The sequence below is a fragment of the Gadus morhua genome, chromosome 10 (genome assembly GCF_902167405.1).
Source record: "Gadus morhua chromosome 10, gadMor3.0, whole genome shotgun sequence".
NCBI classification, from domain to species: Eukaryota; Metazoa; Chordata; class Actinopteri; order Gadiformes; family Gadidae; genus Gadus; species Gadus morhua.
The window spans coordinates 17,675,204-17,689,655 of NC_044057.1; the positions used below are offsets into that span (position 1 = coordinate 17,675,204).

Below are 14,452 nucleotides of genomic sequence, written 5' to 3' on the forward strand. Positions count from 1 at the left end.
CCAGTCGCTGCAGGATTCACCAGGTTCAGAACCTTCCCCACCCTGACCCCATCATCACCGCTGCTCTCCAGGACCTTGCCCAGATAATCCCGCAGTCCATGGCCCCTCAGAGACCCGTGTGGTCCACAAGGCAGGAAACAGCTTGAGGCTAGTCCAGCATCCAAGGCTGTGAGAGGGCAGAGGACACGGTGGAAAAATGCGGGGCTTTCCTCGAATGAGCGTCCGGCGGTGCTCATAAATGCAGCGTCCTCAGCTATCTTTTGGTGGCTTGTGATGATAAAGCAAGAATGTCTTTACAGTATTGGACTGAAAACCCTGTAGCTTGTGATGTGTGTGTGAGTTTCCCACAGAACTGAGCTCGACTGAAACCATGGCTTGAATGTTTGGGCTTCAAGTCTTCCCAACGACTTCTCATGGCAGAGAGGTCATGTTTTTTAACAATGAGAGGTATCAGCTTTAACAGCATGATGCATGTATTCATGCTCACCTTCATGTGAATGCTTCCAACGCTTTGTTCGAAAACATCCCTGGTGAACACAGTGTTGAATATGGAATTGGGCATGTTAAAGCTGGAATAATAGTTCATATTCTAAACAGTCAAGCAACGATGATGCTGATGCTGATGAAGGGTGAAAGTTCTGTTAAGCAATGCTTTAGAGCAGCAGAACATGATTAAATTATTAGTAGCTAACATTGGATCGCAAATGGAAGAGCTCTCTCTTCCATTTACATTTAAGAGTTGTATCTCAGAAGTCGTGTACAGAGGAGAAATGTGTACTACTACTGTAGAAGGAGGGGGGGGGGGGGGGGTGCAGCTGTGAGCTAGTTAGCAAATCGCTCTGAGAGCCCTTAGATCTGCCTGGTAGTCGCAGCGACATGGGGTTAAGATAAGAGGAGTGTGTCTACATGCTTCAGAGCGAAGACCCAGCGCAAACGAAAGGGATTGGTACTCAGGTTGAAAGGGTAGCCTACTAGCCTACATTTTCATCCCGCCGTGTGTAAAGGGGATACATACATAGATGGACAGAGCGTTGAATTCCAAATTAACTTGCCAACCGGTGCGAGGAATTGGTGGATATAATGGGGAATACGACACCTAAGCCTTTTGTAGGTAAGACATGTCGAACACCGTATAATGTAAGATGCTAATGTTTTTTTTGTGAGCTATATGATGTAGCCCAACGATTGTTATAGTTTTTATTTTTGCAACATGTTGGAAGCATAGCTGGTCCTCATGTCGCGACTTGTGCTTCGGCGTGCTCGCTACTGTCAAACGTCTTGGAGACGCTGAAGAGAGGCGCGCTCGGCGCTTCAACTTGGCGAGGGAGACGCTCCGCGCGTTATTCCCGCAAAATATACGCTTGAGTGGGGATTTCATATAATAACCATAGTCCTGCCCATTAGGGTTCACGGTTCATGCATTGGTTTTTCTCATTAGGACTAATGCATTATCCTTGTTGAGCGTTAGAGGAGGCACAATTGCGTTCTTTATAAACGGTATCGCCCGCAAAAGTAATCTTTGTTTCCAACGCAAAACAATGGTTGTATAGCTATATAATTTGATCTTTGCATGGCTTCCCTTTATTGTGTTTGTTGGATTGTTGTGTTTTTAAATAAATGTTCAATGTACATCAGCTGAATTGACTGTTTTGCTCACAGATCGCCCTACACGGATAGATTCGGATTAGTAGTCGGGTCACTGCTCCTGGCCAGCAAATAGGTGTGGACTAGTAGGCTATTATTTATGCATACTGTTGTGAAGCAGAGTTGTGGAGAACCCGGTTCTTTTAATTATAAGCAATTGGCAGAATTAGGCAAATAAACCACAATATTAATTCCATAATCATTTGATCACGTGTGCTTCCACTTACACAGTGTTCACCAGCTGCCCAATCCAATCCTCTCTCCTTTGTCTTTTGTTGTCCTCTCTCTGCCTGTCATCACTCTTTCGGACCATCCTATTACAAGCAATCGCCAGGTATGGAAAGTGCTTGAGTGTAGTGCTACTTAAGTATGATTCTGAGGCTATGTGTAATACTACAATGAGGGACATTAAAAAATGATCGACAGTACATTCAATATCAAAGCCAATTCCAAAGTTATATCTTTGCTACATTCATTTTGTTCCTGAAGCAACACCTACTGCATGTTGTGATTGTGTTTACTAATCTGCCTTTTCATACAAGCAATACAACTTGTTTATAATAGTAGCAGATTATACTTGTAGACATTGAAAGTAAACCATTGGGTCACCCTAAACACCCCTAGCAAAATCAACTGTTTAATTTTTAACTCACAAAGTGACCCTGTTTCAATCTCCTGGGCCTAGAGCCCTCATGAGAAATCAGAATACAGGGTTCCCCCATTCCACCTAACTAATGCCAGAACCGTCCACTACTCCACTGATCCCATGATGGCCAAACAAAAGCAAAATAAACCTGATGGAAGGCGGCGGCATTGGTCCAACACTTGACATTGACTGTTCCTGAGAAGCTATTTTTTTCCATGGTCAATGACCTATTGTTTCATCTAATAAGGGCAGCTGGGTCGTCTATATTCAGTCACCGCTCTGTATTTGATGCTTTTATTACTTTACACCCCCTCCCACACACACACCCACTCACACCCGGTGCCTCTCTCTGTCAGTAAGGTAGTTTGGACTGAGACGTATAGCCTGTACTTTCCACTCCCTCTGTGCGTTATGTATACGTACAACCGTCGCTCTCACCACTCAGTGGATGTGTATCTTGGTGGGGAAGGGGGGAAGGCAAGAGCGGATCGTTTGAGATGTTGCAGATGTTTTTACTGCTGGCTCATAGTTTAGAATATAATCAGAGATAATGTCTAATTTGGGAAATGTACTGTGGTACATTTCACTGACATATTGGCCGCATGCAGAGAGTCATAAACAGAAATGTAATCACTGCGTGACAGGATGAACGTTTGGCCTCGGGGGGGAGGAGGGGCATTCAGTCGTTACTAAAGAGTGAAACCCAAACCATTCAATATGTGGAGAGGACCACTATCTGAAACATGCAAGCAGACCAAAGAACGGAATACAGTGTTCATTAATATGAATCTAATCTTGCATAATCTTTTTTCAAGCGATATATGGACCATTTAAATATGACATTAGACTAATAACAGGCCATTGTCTGTTTGGTCCATTTAATGACTGTTGAGCAATGAAAGAGGCCATTCAGATTGTGTTCAGAGCGAGGATCCAGGGCCAAGGATCCTTTATATAGTAGAAGGCATATCCTCTCAAAATACTAAATAATAATAGGTCGGATGTTGTTTAACAAGCATACTGGAACATATATGTTTAGCGTGCCACTCTTCATGTGTTACTAATTCCGGAGATACGATGGGATAGAGTGTGTGTATACATTTCAGGGACACTGTTTACATTTTATTTATTTTTATACAGGCAAAGGTCTCAGAAGTGGTATGGGTCATGGCAGGACCTCGGTATGTTCGAAGATGTGGTTTTACATTCTGTCGAACAGCTCTCTGTCAATCCAAGCAGTATAGTTGACGAGTCTGTGGGCACTGAAAAACATATTTTTAGAACCAACAGCTCTGTTCTCTAAACCACTGTGTCTACGCAGGCTCTGTGCTTCATCCACCCCTGTTAGTGTGATCATCCTGTTCAAACATAATGTTTAAACATTGTGTAAGTACAATAAGCCGATAACTGTCGTTGTTTTCCATTTTTCTCTCTCTGTGCCCCTACAGATGCGACCCTACATCACCGCCCAGTGGCCAAGAGGCAGTACTACATCCTTCCCAACAGCGGATCGAGTGTGGAGAGACGGACCCCTGCTCCTCCTGCCAGCCTCAGCCTCGAGTCGCCGCGCTTCCACCCCCACGCCAAGGGCAAGAACGTCCGTCTGGACGGGCAGCTACGGCGCGCCACCCGCAAAAACAGCTTCTGTAATGGCATCACCTTCAGCCACAGACCCGTGCGTCTGTACGAGAAGGTCAGTGCGGGTGGCGGTTAAGGATTCACCCCTATGGTTGTGACCAAACTGCACTTAAAGGTGACATATTATTCCACCAGGTGGGAGTGTGATTAACCATTACAATTACAATTTTCAAAACTGCTTGTAAGAGCTAATCACACCCACACCTTGTGGTATAATATGTCACCTTTCAAGGAAGCAGAAAAAGGTCTGATGTGTGTTCGGCGTGTCTCACGCAGGTGCGTCTGCGTCTCAGCGGCGTGCACACGGGCTGGAGTGGCGCTCTGCGCTTTGGCTTCACCAGCCTGGACCCAAGCGAGCTGTCCTCGGCGGAAATCCCCAAGTACGCATGCCCCGACCTGGTGACGCGGCACGGGTACTGGGCCAAGGCCCTGCCTGAGAGGCTGGCCCAGAAGGACAACGTCCTCTCCTTCTGGGCCGACCGCCACGGCAGGGTGTTCTACAGCATCAACGAAGGGGAGCCCATCCTCTTCCACTGCGGGCTGAGTATCGGCTGCCCGCTGTGGGCCATTGTCGACATCTACGGGATCACGCAGGAGGTCACGTTACTCGGTGAGTGGTGATGGTGTTCGTTGACTTCGACCGACCCGGCCCAACCGGTGAAATATTGTTTGTGCCTTCAAAAAGTGAATACGATAAAGAAACAAGTCATTCATTAGCTGATATTTGGGTTGGCCAATTTTTAGATGGGTTTTCTTGCGAAAGAAAAGCATGTCCTGTCATTTTTCTTGCGACCGGAGTTGGAAATAGCAACAGTGCTGGCCTAGATGTAAATACATGCCAGTCATGGCTGTGTCAAACCATTGGGTTTAGGAACAGTTACAGTGTCAACATATTCAGGTCTAAATTAAGCTGCTGGCTGACGGTCCCTCAGAGGGCTGCTTAGCCAGAGAGGCCCACAGGAATAGAGTGGAAATAGATCAGAGAGCGAGAGAGAGAGAGAGAGAGAGAGAGAGAGAGAGAGAGAGAGAGAGAGAGAGAGAGAGAGAGAGAGAGAGAGAGACAGACAGACAGACAGACAGACAGACAGACAGACAGACAGACAGACAGACAGACAGACAGACAGACAGACAGACAGACAGACAGACAGAGGGGGAGGGAGGGAGGGGGAGAGAGAGAGAGAGAGAGAGAGAGAGAGAGAGAGAGAGAGAGAGAGAGAGAGAGAGAGAGAGAGAGAGAGAGAGAGAGAGAGAGAGAGAGAGAGTTTTCTGTGACTGGAGTTCTAACAGACCACACTCTCTAGGAAAAGTAGCCCTGCAGATAACCAGAAACCAGACCACCGTTGTAAACCATCTTCAACACTTCAACAACTAACCTCTCTGCGCTGGAATGTTCTTAAATATGTCAACTTAATGTTTTCCCGCGGCCACTTTCTCCCTCCCTCTCTCCCTCCCTCGCCCCCTCCTTCCCTCACTATGCTGTAGTCCCTCCTCCCCCTCTCCCTGCCCGGGCCGCCCCACCACTCCAACCGCCACCCTGTCGCTCTCTTGGTTTGTTTATCTTCAGTCTGATAGATCCCATGGCCATGTTTGGTCAGGAAGGCTGATCCCTGGGGCTTTGGTTAGGGGGCCAGTGTGCGAGAACATCCCTTCCCATGAGAGAGTAGAAAGAGTGCCAGCAATGAGCTACTCACACTGATTTTATGTTTAGAGAAAAATAAACTCATAATCTATAAAGGAAATTATGACATTTTGAAACAATTACATTTCTGTTTGAACACGCCGTCTTGTTGCCGTACACACACAGTCGTAAGAGTCAACAGCTCTTAAGTGTTTGAGGGCTGAATTTTTAAACGATGAATGATGTGGGAACCAAAATTTAAGCAAAGAATTGTTCCACATTAAAAAAAAGGCCAGGATTCCCACAATAGACTCGAAGAATAAATGTTGTGGGCTAAACTCTAATGATGTTACTGCATCATAAAAGCCTGACATTTAGGCAACCTGTAACATTGTGGCGCTGTCCTTCGCAGAGAGCACGTTTGCAGAGAGTGTGGCGTCCAGCTGTCTGTCTGCGGCGCGCCTCAGCGCCTACCTGCCCCAGAGCAGCCACGACTCGGCCAACTACAACAACAACCAGCTGGAGCACAACCAGGCGGCCGCCGCCAAGATCGCGACCCTGCAGCTCAGCGGCTACAGCCAGCTCACCCCCTGCGGCTCCTCCTCCACCTCCAGCTCCTCCACCTCCACCCCCGTCACTACCTCCTCCTCCTCCACCTCCTCCTCCTCCACCTCCAGCCCGCTCTCCGCCAGCTCCGCCGCCTCCTCCTCCGCCTCCCCCGGCGGCCCCCGCCCGGCCAAACCGGGCCTCCCCTTGGTGCTGGACAACGGCCTGCACTTCCACCTGGTGCGCGGCTCCGACGTCGTCCTGTCGGCCGACCGCTCGGCCGCCTGCATCCACTTCCTGGACAGCAGCCGCACGCTGGTGTTCGGCGACCGGCCGCTGCACGTGGACGAGACGGTGTACGTGGAGGTGGGCCACCTGGGCCTGCCCTACTTCGGGGCGCTGCTGTTCGGCCTGACGTCCTGCGACCCGGCAGGCCTCCACGCCGGCGAGCTGCCCGCCGACCCCCAGCTGCTGCTGGAGCGCAAGGAGTACTGGGCGGTGCACCGCGGCGTGCCCGTGCCCTGCTCCGGGGACGTGCTCAGCTTCACGCTGCGCGCCGACGGGGAGGTGCACCACGGGGTGAACGGGGCGCGGCGCGGCCGTCTGCTCTGCGTCGACGCGTCGCAGGTGCTCTGGGCGTTCTTCACCCTGCACGGCGCCATCAACCGGCTGCGTATACTGGGTAAGCGGTCCCGGGGTTGGGGAGGGTCCGGACGGGGGACGGGGGTTTAGGGAAGTTCTGGCCGCTTTTGCGGTCGGTCCAATTTGTTTTGGATTCTGGTTGTCTTTTTTTATTATTATCTTGTTAATGTGAATGGATAGGATTTGTTTATTTAGGTTGTGTTTTTTGGGGTGGTCTTGTGACCAGTAGAGTACAGTATGACCTTGACTGATTAAAATAAGCACAAAAGTCACATTCTTCCGTGTCTACCCCCCCCCCCCCCCCCCCCCCCCCCCCCCCCCCCAATAGGCCTATTAGACCAGACCACTTTCTGGTCAGTTGAGGTCCTTGTGTTGTTTTGGACTTTGCCCTATTTTTCCGAACCCAATCATCCCCGGAATAGTCTGTCTCTTATGGCCTAACATCATGTGATTGATTTGTGTCAACACGATGTGACGTATAAATCCCCCCCACCCCCCCGCCCCAAATATGTGAAGGCACAAATATGACTCATGGTATTCTTACATGACATGCCAGAAGCAAAAAAAATGATTAGGAAGAAAGGAAGATCTTACAAAACATATACTTTCAATGTTTAAATGTGCCCCTTTTACTGACAAACTGAACAAGGGAAGTCTATTCTTCTCTTTGTTTATTATCCAGACTTAACCCTCTCCAACGTTCTTCTCCATTTCTTCCCCTTGCCGCAGGGACTCTCCAGTCTTCCCCTCTCTCCGTGTCTCCCAGTGGCTCTCCGAGCAGCGGCCCAGATGACAGTGATTCAGACCTGGCTTTCAGTGTCAACAGATCCTCGTCTGCCTCCGAGTCCTCACTGGGTGCGTGGCTGAAACCCGGTGCGCAACACTGTGTGTCCGGTTGAGCAAATTAGATCACCATGCTTCCCTTTTTCTGTCTCAGAACGCCTGTATCAGCATTGTGTGATGTAGCTCTTGATAAACGGTTTAAACTGAACTGTTTGAGAATAAATGGTCAATACTCGGGAGGAGAATGTCCGCCACTGCCGTTAGTCACTAACCATTGGGTACACTATAGGGCTTACTACAGTTTTTTAAGATGGGGTATAATGAACGGCATTATAGGATACACCTGGCCCTGGATTTTATCCATTCAAGTTATGGATTAGAAACCACAGAAATCGAAGTGGTAACTGGTTAGCTTACAAAAACGTATAAACGTTTCCTTATATATCTCCTCTATCTCCACCTCTTGTCTCCTCCTCCTCATCCTCCCATTTCTCCTCCTCTTCTTCATCTGTCACCTCCCTCTCGCTGCTCTCCCTCCACAGTCACGGCCCCCAGCTCCCCTCTAAGCCCCCCGGTGTCTCCCAGCCTCTCCGCTCCAGAGCTGCCGCTGCCGGGGAAGAGCGGGGAGTGCACGGTGTGCTTCGACCAGGACGTGGACACGGTCATCTACACCTGTGGACACATGTGTCTGTGCCACGAGTGTGGGCTGAAGCTCAAGAGACAGATGAACGCCTGCTGCCCTATCTGCCGCAGGCCCATCAAAGATGTCATCAAGACGTATCGGCCCTGATTATGCAATACGACTTGAACTTATTTTTACCCCATGGTGGGATGGTGGATGCCTTGATGCTGCAAGCTTCCCTGTCTCCTGTTTGTTTCTCAGGCTTTGAGGATTTAAAAATACAAACTTGAAGAGATCCACAACATGCCACGATTGTGCCTTTAGTTTTGAAATCAATGATTTCAACATTGCAACAATTGAAGCGACTGGTCTGTGTGTTGATCCATAAAGGCAAGCGTGTTGCTTCTATTGTGAGCCAGAACATTGTTGAGGCTAACTTTAGCAAAGAAGGCTACCCACTATGCCCAGCCTTGGATCTGATCTCTCCTGCTGTGCTTATTTTCTATTTTCTTTCTGTGCGTAGGCTGAAAAGGAGATGGCCTGCAATGAATATTTAGTTCTCAAGTTATTTTTCACCCAGTTTGTTCCTTTTAGTTTATTTTTTGTTAATAGATGTTACAGCACATGAATACAGCTATAGTGTATGTATAGTGTATAATGTATATATATAGTACCACATATAGTGTTTGACTTAAAGTGCCTTAGACATTTGTCCATTTGCAGACGTATTACTTTAAAGAAAATCTATAGCTACAGCAAGCTATATATTTTAAATGGTCCATTGGTGACACACAAAATGTGTTGTGTGGTGAGTAAATGTATCGGGAATGGGAAGAAAGCAGGAATTTAATTAATTTTTGTTTGGTAAGTAAGACAAACATTTTGAAAATTAAAAAGAAATTCAAAATGCCTATATTAATATTGCATATATATTAATTCTTTAATCCAGATCTGAGAAGTGTTTTTACTCTTTTGGTGCCTTAAATGTCTTGTGATGTATTGTTTGAGGATAATAACTCTGAAGACCCTCCAAGAAATCTTTTTTCATGCACTGAAAGACTTTGTCATACATAAAGTCATAAAGTCACTGAAAGACTATGTATTTCTGGCATGACACAAGGTTGGGATTATAGAGTACATTAAGAGTTTATGTTCTCTACTGATTAAAACTAACTTTTTTTTCTGTGTGGATAAAAAAACATGGGTTTGAAGACGGGTTCATCTTAACTGGTGGGAACTATGTAGGCTTGATGTCGCCATTTTTATTTCTACAACTTAAATTGAATAAATACAAAATTAGAATATTGATTATTTGTAATATTATAGATGTTCATATTATTGCGATGCATCTATGGGTTTCAGAAAGGAAAGCACACAAAAAGAATATCCACCAATTCCCCCTGAATCTGAACATTAATGGATCCAGGAAAGCGAAGGGTGGAATGAAAGGATGAGGGGTTAAAGGTTTGGATATTAGCATTCATCACAGTTGAATGTTGCTCTGTTTTTCACTAAAAAGGTAAACTTCGTGTGAGTCACACGATTTCCAACCAATCCAACCAAGAGGCGTAACCCTGTTTGCACACAGGCAGACAACCAACCAGTCGGAACAACTATTTTAGGAAGGAGCAGATATCAGCGTATACAACACAGCCCAGGTGTTCTTATCAATTTTATCAACAGTGCCCCGAATGAATATTTATAATGTCCAAAGTTTGTTGCAAACCAAAAATAAGTAGTTTTTCCTGCAATTTAATGCAACTATTTTATTTATTTCTAGAATATGTACTTGCGCTACTAACGTAGGCCTACGCTTGGCAATGCGTCCTCATTATTTATGTTTGCACAACATCGACGGTGTAAAGGTCATCCGATCTGGAACAGTAAAACAGGTTTTTCGCCTACCACAGACTGAGGTGTTTCACAACAAACTATCTAAACGCTCACACGCATGCGTGTGACCGGTTCGGCCTCATTCCATGTTTTTGAGCTTGATTTTTCACAGAACTCAGATATCCCACCCAGTCTTCCATACTTGACCAAAGAGGTATTTTCATTTGCAGTTTTTTGGGAAATCTTATTTTAATGTCAAATAGGCCTAGGCCTATATATATATATATTAAATAAAAAGTGAAAACCAGTTTAATTGAAAAGGGATTAAGAAAATAGAAGAACAAATGTCCAGTCAACATTATGTAGAAAATAAGGAACCTAAATCAAAGTTTAAATGAATGTTTAATTTAAACATCATGACATAGACCCAGTAGGAGTAGCAGTAGGCCTACATCATGGGATATTCATTTTCACCCTTAACATGCCCCTCTGCTTTTGATTAAAACGTCCGTCTTTGGTCCTTCACTGTATGGGAAAAAAAAAGTATACATATTAACCCTGAAAACACCAAATTCACAAGTTAAAAAAATATAAAATAATAAATTTAGCTTACCTGTTGGCGAAACACAACATGCATTCATTCGAATAAATTGTGCCATCGGTTCCACAAACCGGCTCATATTCACGTGTACAAAACGGTAACGTATATTGGTCACACTGTGGCTGCTCCTACAAGTCAAAAATTCAGATCGAACAGTTCAAATCGACGAATCCCTTGAGCCTACCTCAAACATAAGGCCTCGTTATGTCCTGAATGTCTCACCCCCTGAGAGTCGTCCGCTGTGGTCATTCCATTTGCAAGAACTGTGAAAGGATCGTTCACAATTAATGTTGGATAATCCCTATGGTTAACATGCTTCGTCGATTTTTGGTAACGGAATACAGTTTATAGTCAACACATGTATGGCTACAACATGTCAAGCACGCAAGCATAGGCGGAACTCACATATAAGGCACAACAGGCCCAGTGCACTCCATATGTTCATTGTGCTTCCGCTGATGTGAGTTGCGAGTCGCGTAGGAATCTCTCGTGTTGTAAAAGGACGTGGATTCTACGGTGTGACTGGCGGCAGGTTTTATTTGTTATGACTGACTCCACCTCATTACACAACAGTGTGTGGTTTGTGCATTTTTAACGCCCCGCTGTTGGACATGTAGTCTGTACCTCGCACCCAGCCTGGAACATCATGGGTAAAAAAAGAAAGAAGCGTTATTGGCTTGAGGGAGAGAGGGGGCGGGACTTTGAGTGGCATGGGATATATGGCGAGAGTAAGCTGGACTTTCAATAGACTGCACAGAAGATGTGAGGTTATCATCACAAGACTACGCATAGGGCACACATGTCTTAACCACAGTATGAACATCATAGTCAAACATGAAACAGGGGTCTGCCCAAAATGTAATGGAAGAGAAACAGTGGAGCATGTTTTACTACAATGTGAAGCGTACAATTTGGAGAGAAGGGAGCTGTTGAAAAATGTTAAAGCTTTGGGTCAAACAAGTTTGACCTTAGAGGGTTCACTCTCCTTTTCCACACTGAGACCACCAGCATGGAAACATGTAATGACTTATCTAAAAGCAACAGGTTTATTTGACAGATTATAATTTAATCTGTGGTTTTCTATTTATATGATTTTGTTTATTTACTTTTGTTCTTTTGCATAGTTTATTACGTCCATCGAAGCTCTAAAACAAACAGTAGGTGGCGGTAATGCACCATATTGGTTTGCCATCCGCCAAATAAACTCGAAAGAAGAAGAAGAAGAAGAAGAAGAAGACTTTCAATAGATGGATGTCGGTTTCTGTTGCTATTCCACGGATATTACTCTGTCCATTTTTTCGTTAAACTCAATAATGATCCACCTTGTTGTTGTTGTTGTGGTTGTTGTTGTCGTCGTTGTGATACTTATTCTTCTTCTACTACTCGATCCGGGACTAAACAGGCGTACAAACCGGAAATTGCCCTACATTCATGATCCTCTCCGCCTGGATCTTGAGAGCATCAATCCAGGTTCTTTCCACGGAAGTTGTGCAGTAGTCCTAAAGATTTGGCTTAGTCTAGCCAATATATAATTATATAGAATCTTCTGAAAAAACTTCTTCAATGCAACCCTTAACTTCATGTTATTTCTTGATGCTATATAGGCTACATGGGGATTAGAAAGATTGATCGATCGCCTATTTAGCAGTTTGCCTATCCATGAAATAATACAGCAACTTGCATTAAATTAGTTTTAAGGTTTATACCTAGATAAGACAACATAGAAACAACAGCAAACAATATTGCCTGATTATAAATTATATATCATTTTAATCAATAATAGGCCTATGTCCATAAACCAGGGTAATTGACAATCTACTCATGTTAGGTAAGACAGTTGTACAAAGCTCTAATCTTCTTGTTGTTATGTTGAAGTCATTTAATCATCGATTGAGAAAAAGAAACACAATAAGAAAAACATGTCATATGAAAATTAATTTGAATACGAATTCAAATGAAACACAATCAATCATAAAAACAAAATCATAACAATTATTTTGTTGATATTGTTAATATCACCTTGAGTAACCATTTAAATCACTGCAAACCCTTTCCCTCACAACAAATGATCATTGAGTATATTAAATCAACCCTCGCTATATAGTAGCATCACAGGTCCAAACTGAATGATAGTCCAAATAATTGGACTATCATTCAGTTTGGACATTCTCCTCTGTTTTGGATTAAAGCCGAGGTGTCCCCTGTGCTGTGGGAATAGAATAAACACAGATTTGTTTAGCGAACACCAAATTCCCAAGGAGGCCTCACAAAACCACCAGTAACAAAAGACAAGGCTTAACCTACCTGATGGCATAACAAAGCGCACACTCATTTGGGTATGTATGGCCGTCAGTTGCGCACACCGGCACATAGCTTCTCTCACATGCAGGCAAATGATATTTCTCACAAGCAGGCTTTTCCTGTAGACAAAATCAGATTTATTTCACTTGCATCAGACCAAGGCCTACACATCAAAACAAATGAAAGGATAAACCAATACAAGTGATGAAAGCATAAACCCATACAAATGGGAGGAATCTCACCCCCTCAGGAGCACCCATGGTTGTTGTCATTCCTTGTGCCAGAACTGTGAAATGATTAACGATTTTGAACACATTTACATGTTTGGTATATGGTTTCCAATGACTTCTGGAACCAAAATATAGTTTATAGTAAACATTGTCCAACATTAAAAGCATGTAGGCAGAACTTACCAATAAGGCAGAAAACTCCTAGCGCGATCTGAAAGTTCATGGCTTATCTGCTGTTGCTCTTTGGCGCAACAAGGTAATGGATCTGTGTGGTGTTGTGTGTTGAACAGGTTGTTGCTTCGACGGAGGAGTGAGGTGAGCTTTTATTTGTTTCAGTTGACTCCAGCTCATCACACAACAATGTGTTTTTCCTCTTTTCTTCCTGGATGCCGTGGCCGAGGGAGTGGCCACTGCACCTGTTGCTGCGATGTGTTTCAGGTCATCGCACATCGTAGCAAACATTGGCCTCCATTTCCATACTCTCTTGTTACACTTTTGTTGTACCAAAGAGCCTGGGGGAATAACCTTTAACAATTTGGTCAGGCAAATCGGGTGCGGCTTGAGCTGGGATTTGTATTGAAATTAGTCGAAAGATGGACCTCACCTCGAAGATGGACCTCACCTCGATGGACCAATGTGGCTGACTGCGACCGAGGATTCCAATGCAAATGGACGCGAGAGGGCTAAACTGGTTCAACCGCAATGCCTCGGGTCATACTAGTCCCTCTTTAATCAGCTGTAGGAGGAACTGTAATCAATAATATGTCAATGGCAATAAACAGATTAAAAAAACATGTGAAATGAGGCCATTATAAACTTGTATTGTTTGTCAATTAACTGTCAAATATGCCATTAACTGTCAAAAAAGGGTTGAACTAAAGTAGGAAATTGTCCTATCAAAATGATGTGAAACTTACACGTAAAATCTTTACCGGCCAGTTGGGTTTATCAATCAGCTGTCATGATGTCATGCACAAGGCTGTCAATCAGTAGCCTACGCTTTTAGCGCTGACGTCAAGTGGCGTATTTCCCTTGTAATGCAAATACTCAATCATTTGGGCTGTCGACCTAGAAGTGGCTAGATATCACATAGGCAAATAACAAACTTGTTCTCATCGGGTGGATGATCAAAACCAACGTTTGATTCGTTTGGAACCACTGGACGTTGTTGTGACAGTCATCAATAAACACACGAAGGCGCCATTTCCATGAAAACTAAAACTTAAGAAGCAAGACAAGTTGACAATGACAGTATTCCCATTGTTAAAACAAATTCCATTATGTCCAGACAAAGATACCATAATAACGAGTCAATCTACCGCTTATCTGCTCGGATTAGCCAGGCTTG

General features: G+C 44.7%; 1 protein-coding gene and 2 long non-coding RNA genes across 4 annotated transcripts; 1 reads left to right on the top strand and 2 right to left on the bottom strand.

Moving 5' to 3' along the window:
- Positions 1-829: 829 nt before the first annotated feature.
- On the top strand, positions 830-9,447 carry neurl1b (neuralized E3 ubiquitin protein ligase 1B). Of its 2 annotated transcripts, none has more exons than XM_030368443.1 (6): positions 830-1,111; positions 3,739-3,983; positions 4,205-4,538; positions 5,959-6,774; positions 7,464-7,607; positions 8,060-9,447. In XM_030368443.1, exons 1-6 carry the CDS (start codon positions 1,081-1,083, stop codon positions 8,305-8,307), a joined length of 1,818 nt encoding a protein of 605 aa, XP_030224303.1. In that variant the 5' UTR covers positions 830-1,080; the 3' UTR covers positions 8,308-9,447. The 2 variants fall into 2 exon arrangements, with proteins under 2 accessions (XP_030224303.1, XP_030224304.1); XM_030368444.1 differs by having other exon boundaries at positions 7,464-7,589.
- Positions 9,448-10,355: 908 nt separating this feature from the next.
- Positions 10,356-11,144, bottom strand: LOC115552384 (uncharacterized). Its single transcript, XR_003978309.1, has 4 exons — positions 10,979-11,144; positions 10,796-10,836; positions 10,586-10,701; positions 10,356-10,497 (listed from the first exon to the last, which is right to left on the bottom strand). It is a non-coding gene; the product is annotated as an uncharacterized LOC115552384 (long non-coding RNA).
- A 1,111-nt stretch (positions 11,145-12,255) lies between these two features.
- LOC115552385 (uncharacterized) lies at positions 12,256-13,475 on the bottom strand. The gene is made up of 4 exons (XR_003978310.1): positions 13,288-13,475; positions 13,117-13,160; positions 12,878-12,993; positions 12,256-12,779 (listed from the first exon to the last, which is right to left on the bottom strand). It is a non-coding gene; the product is annotated as an uncharacterized LOC115552385 (long non-coding RNA).
- Positions 13,476-14,452: the final 977 nt, after the last annotated feature.

Excerpts from the sequence above, each read along its gene's own strand:
- neurl1b (XM_030368443.1), top strand. The coding sequence starts at position 1,081 with ATGGGGAATACGACACCTAAGCCTTTTGTAG. Across the intron at positions 1,112-3,738 it reads GACACCTAAGCCTTTTGTAG|ATGCGACCCTACATCACCGC; the intron begins GTAAGACATGTC and ends GTGCCCCTACAG. Across the intron at positions 7,608-8,059 it reads GGGTGCGTGGCTGAAACCCG|TCACGGCCCCCAGCTCCCCT; the intron begins GTGCGCAACACT and ends CTCCCTCCACAG.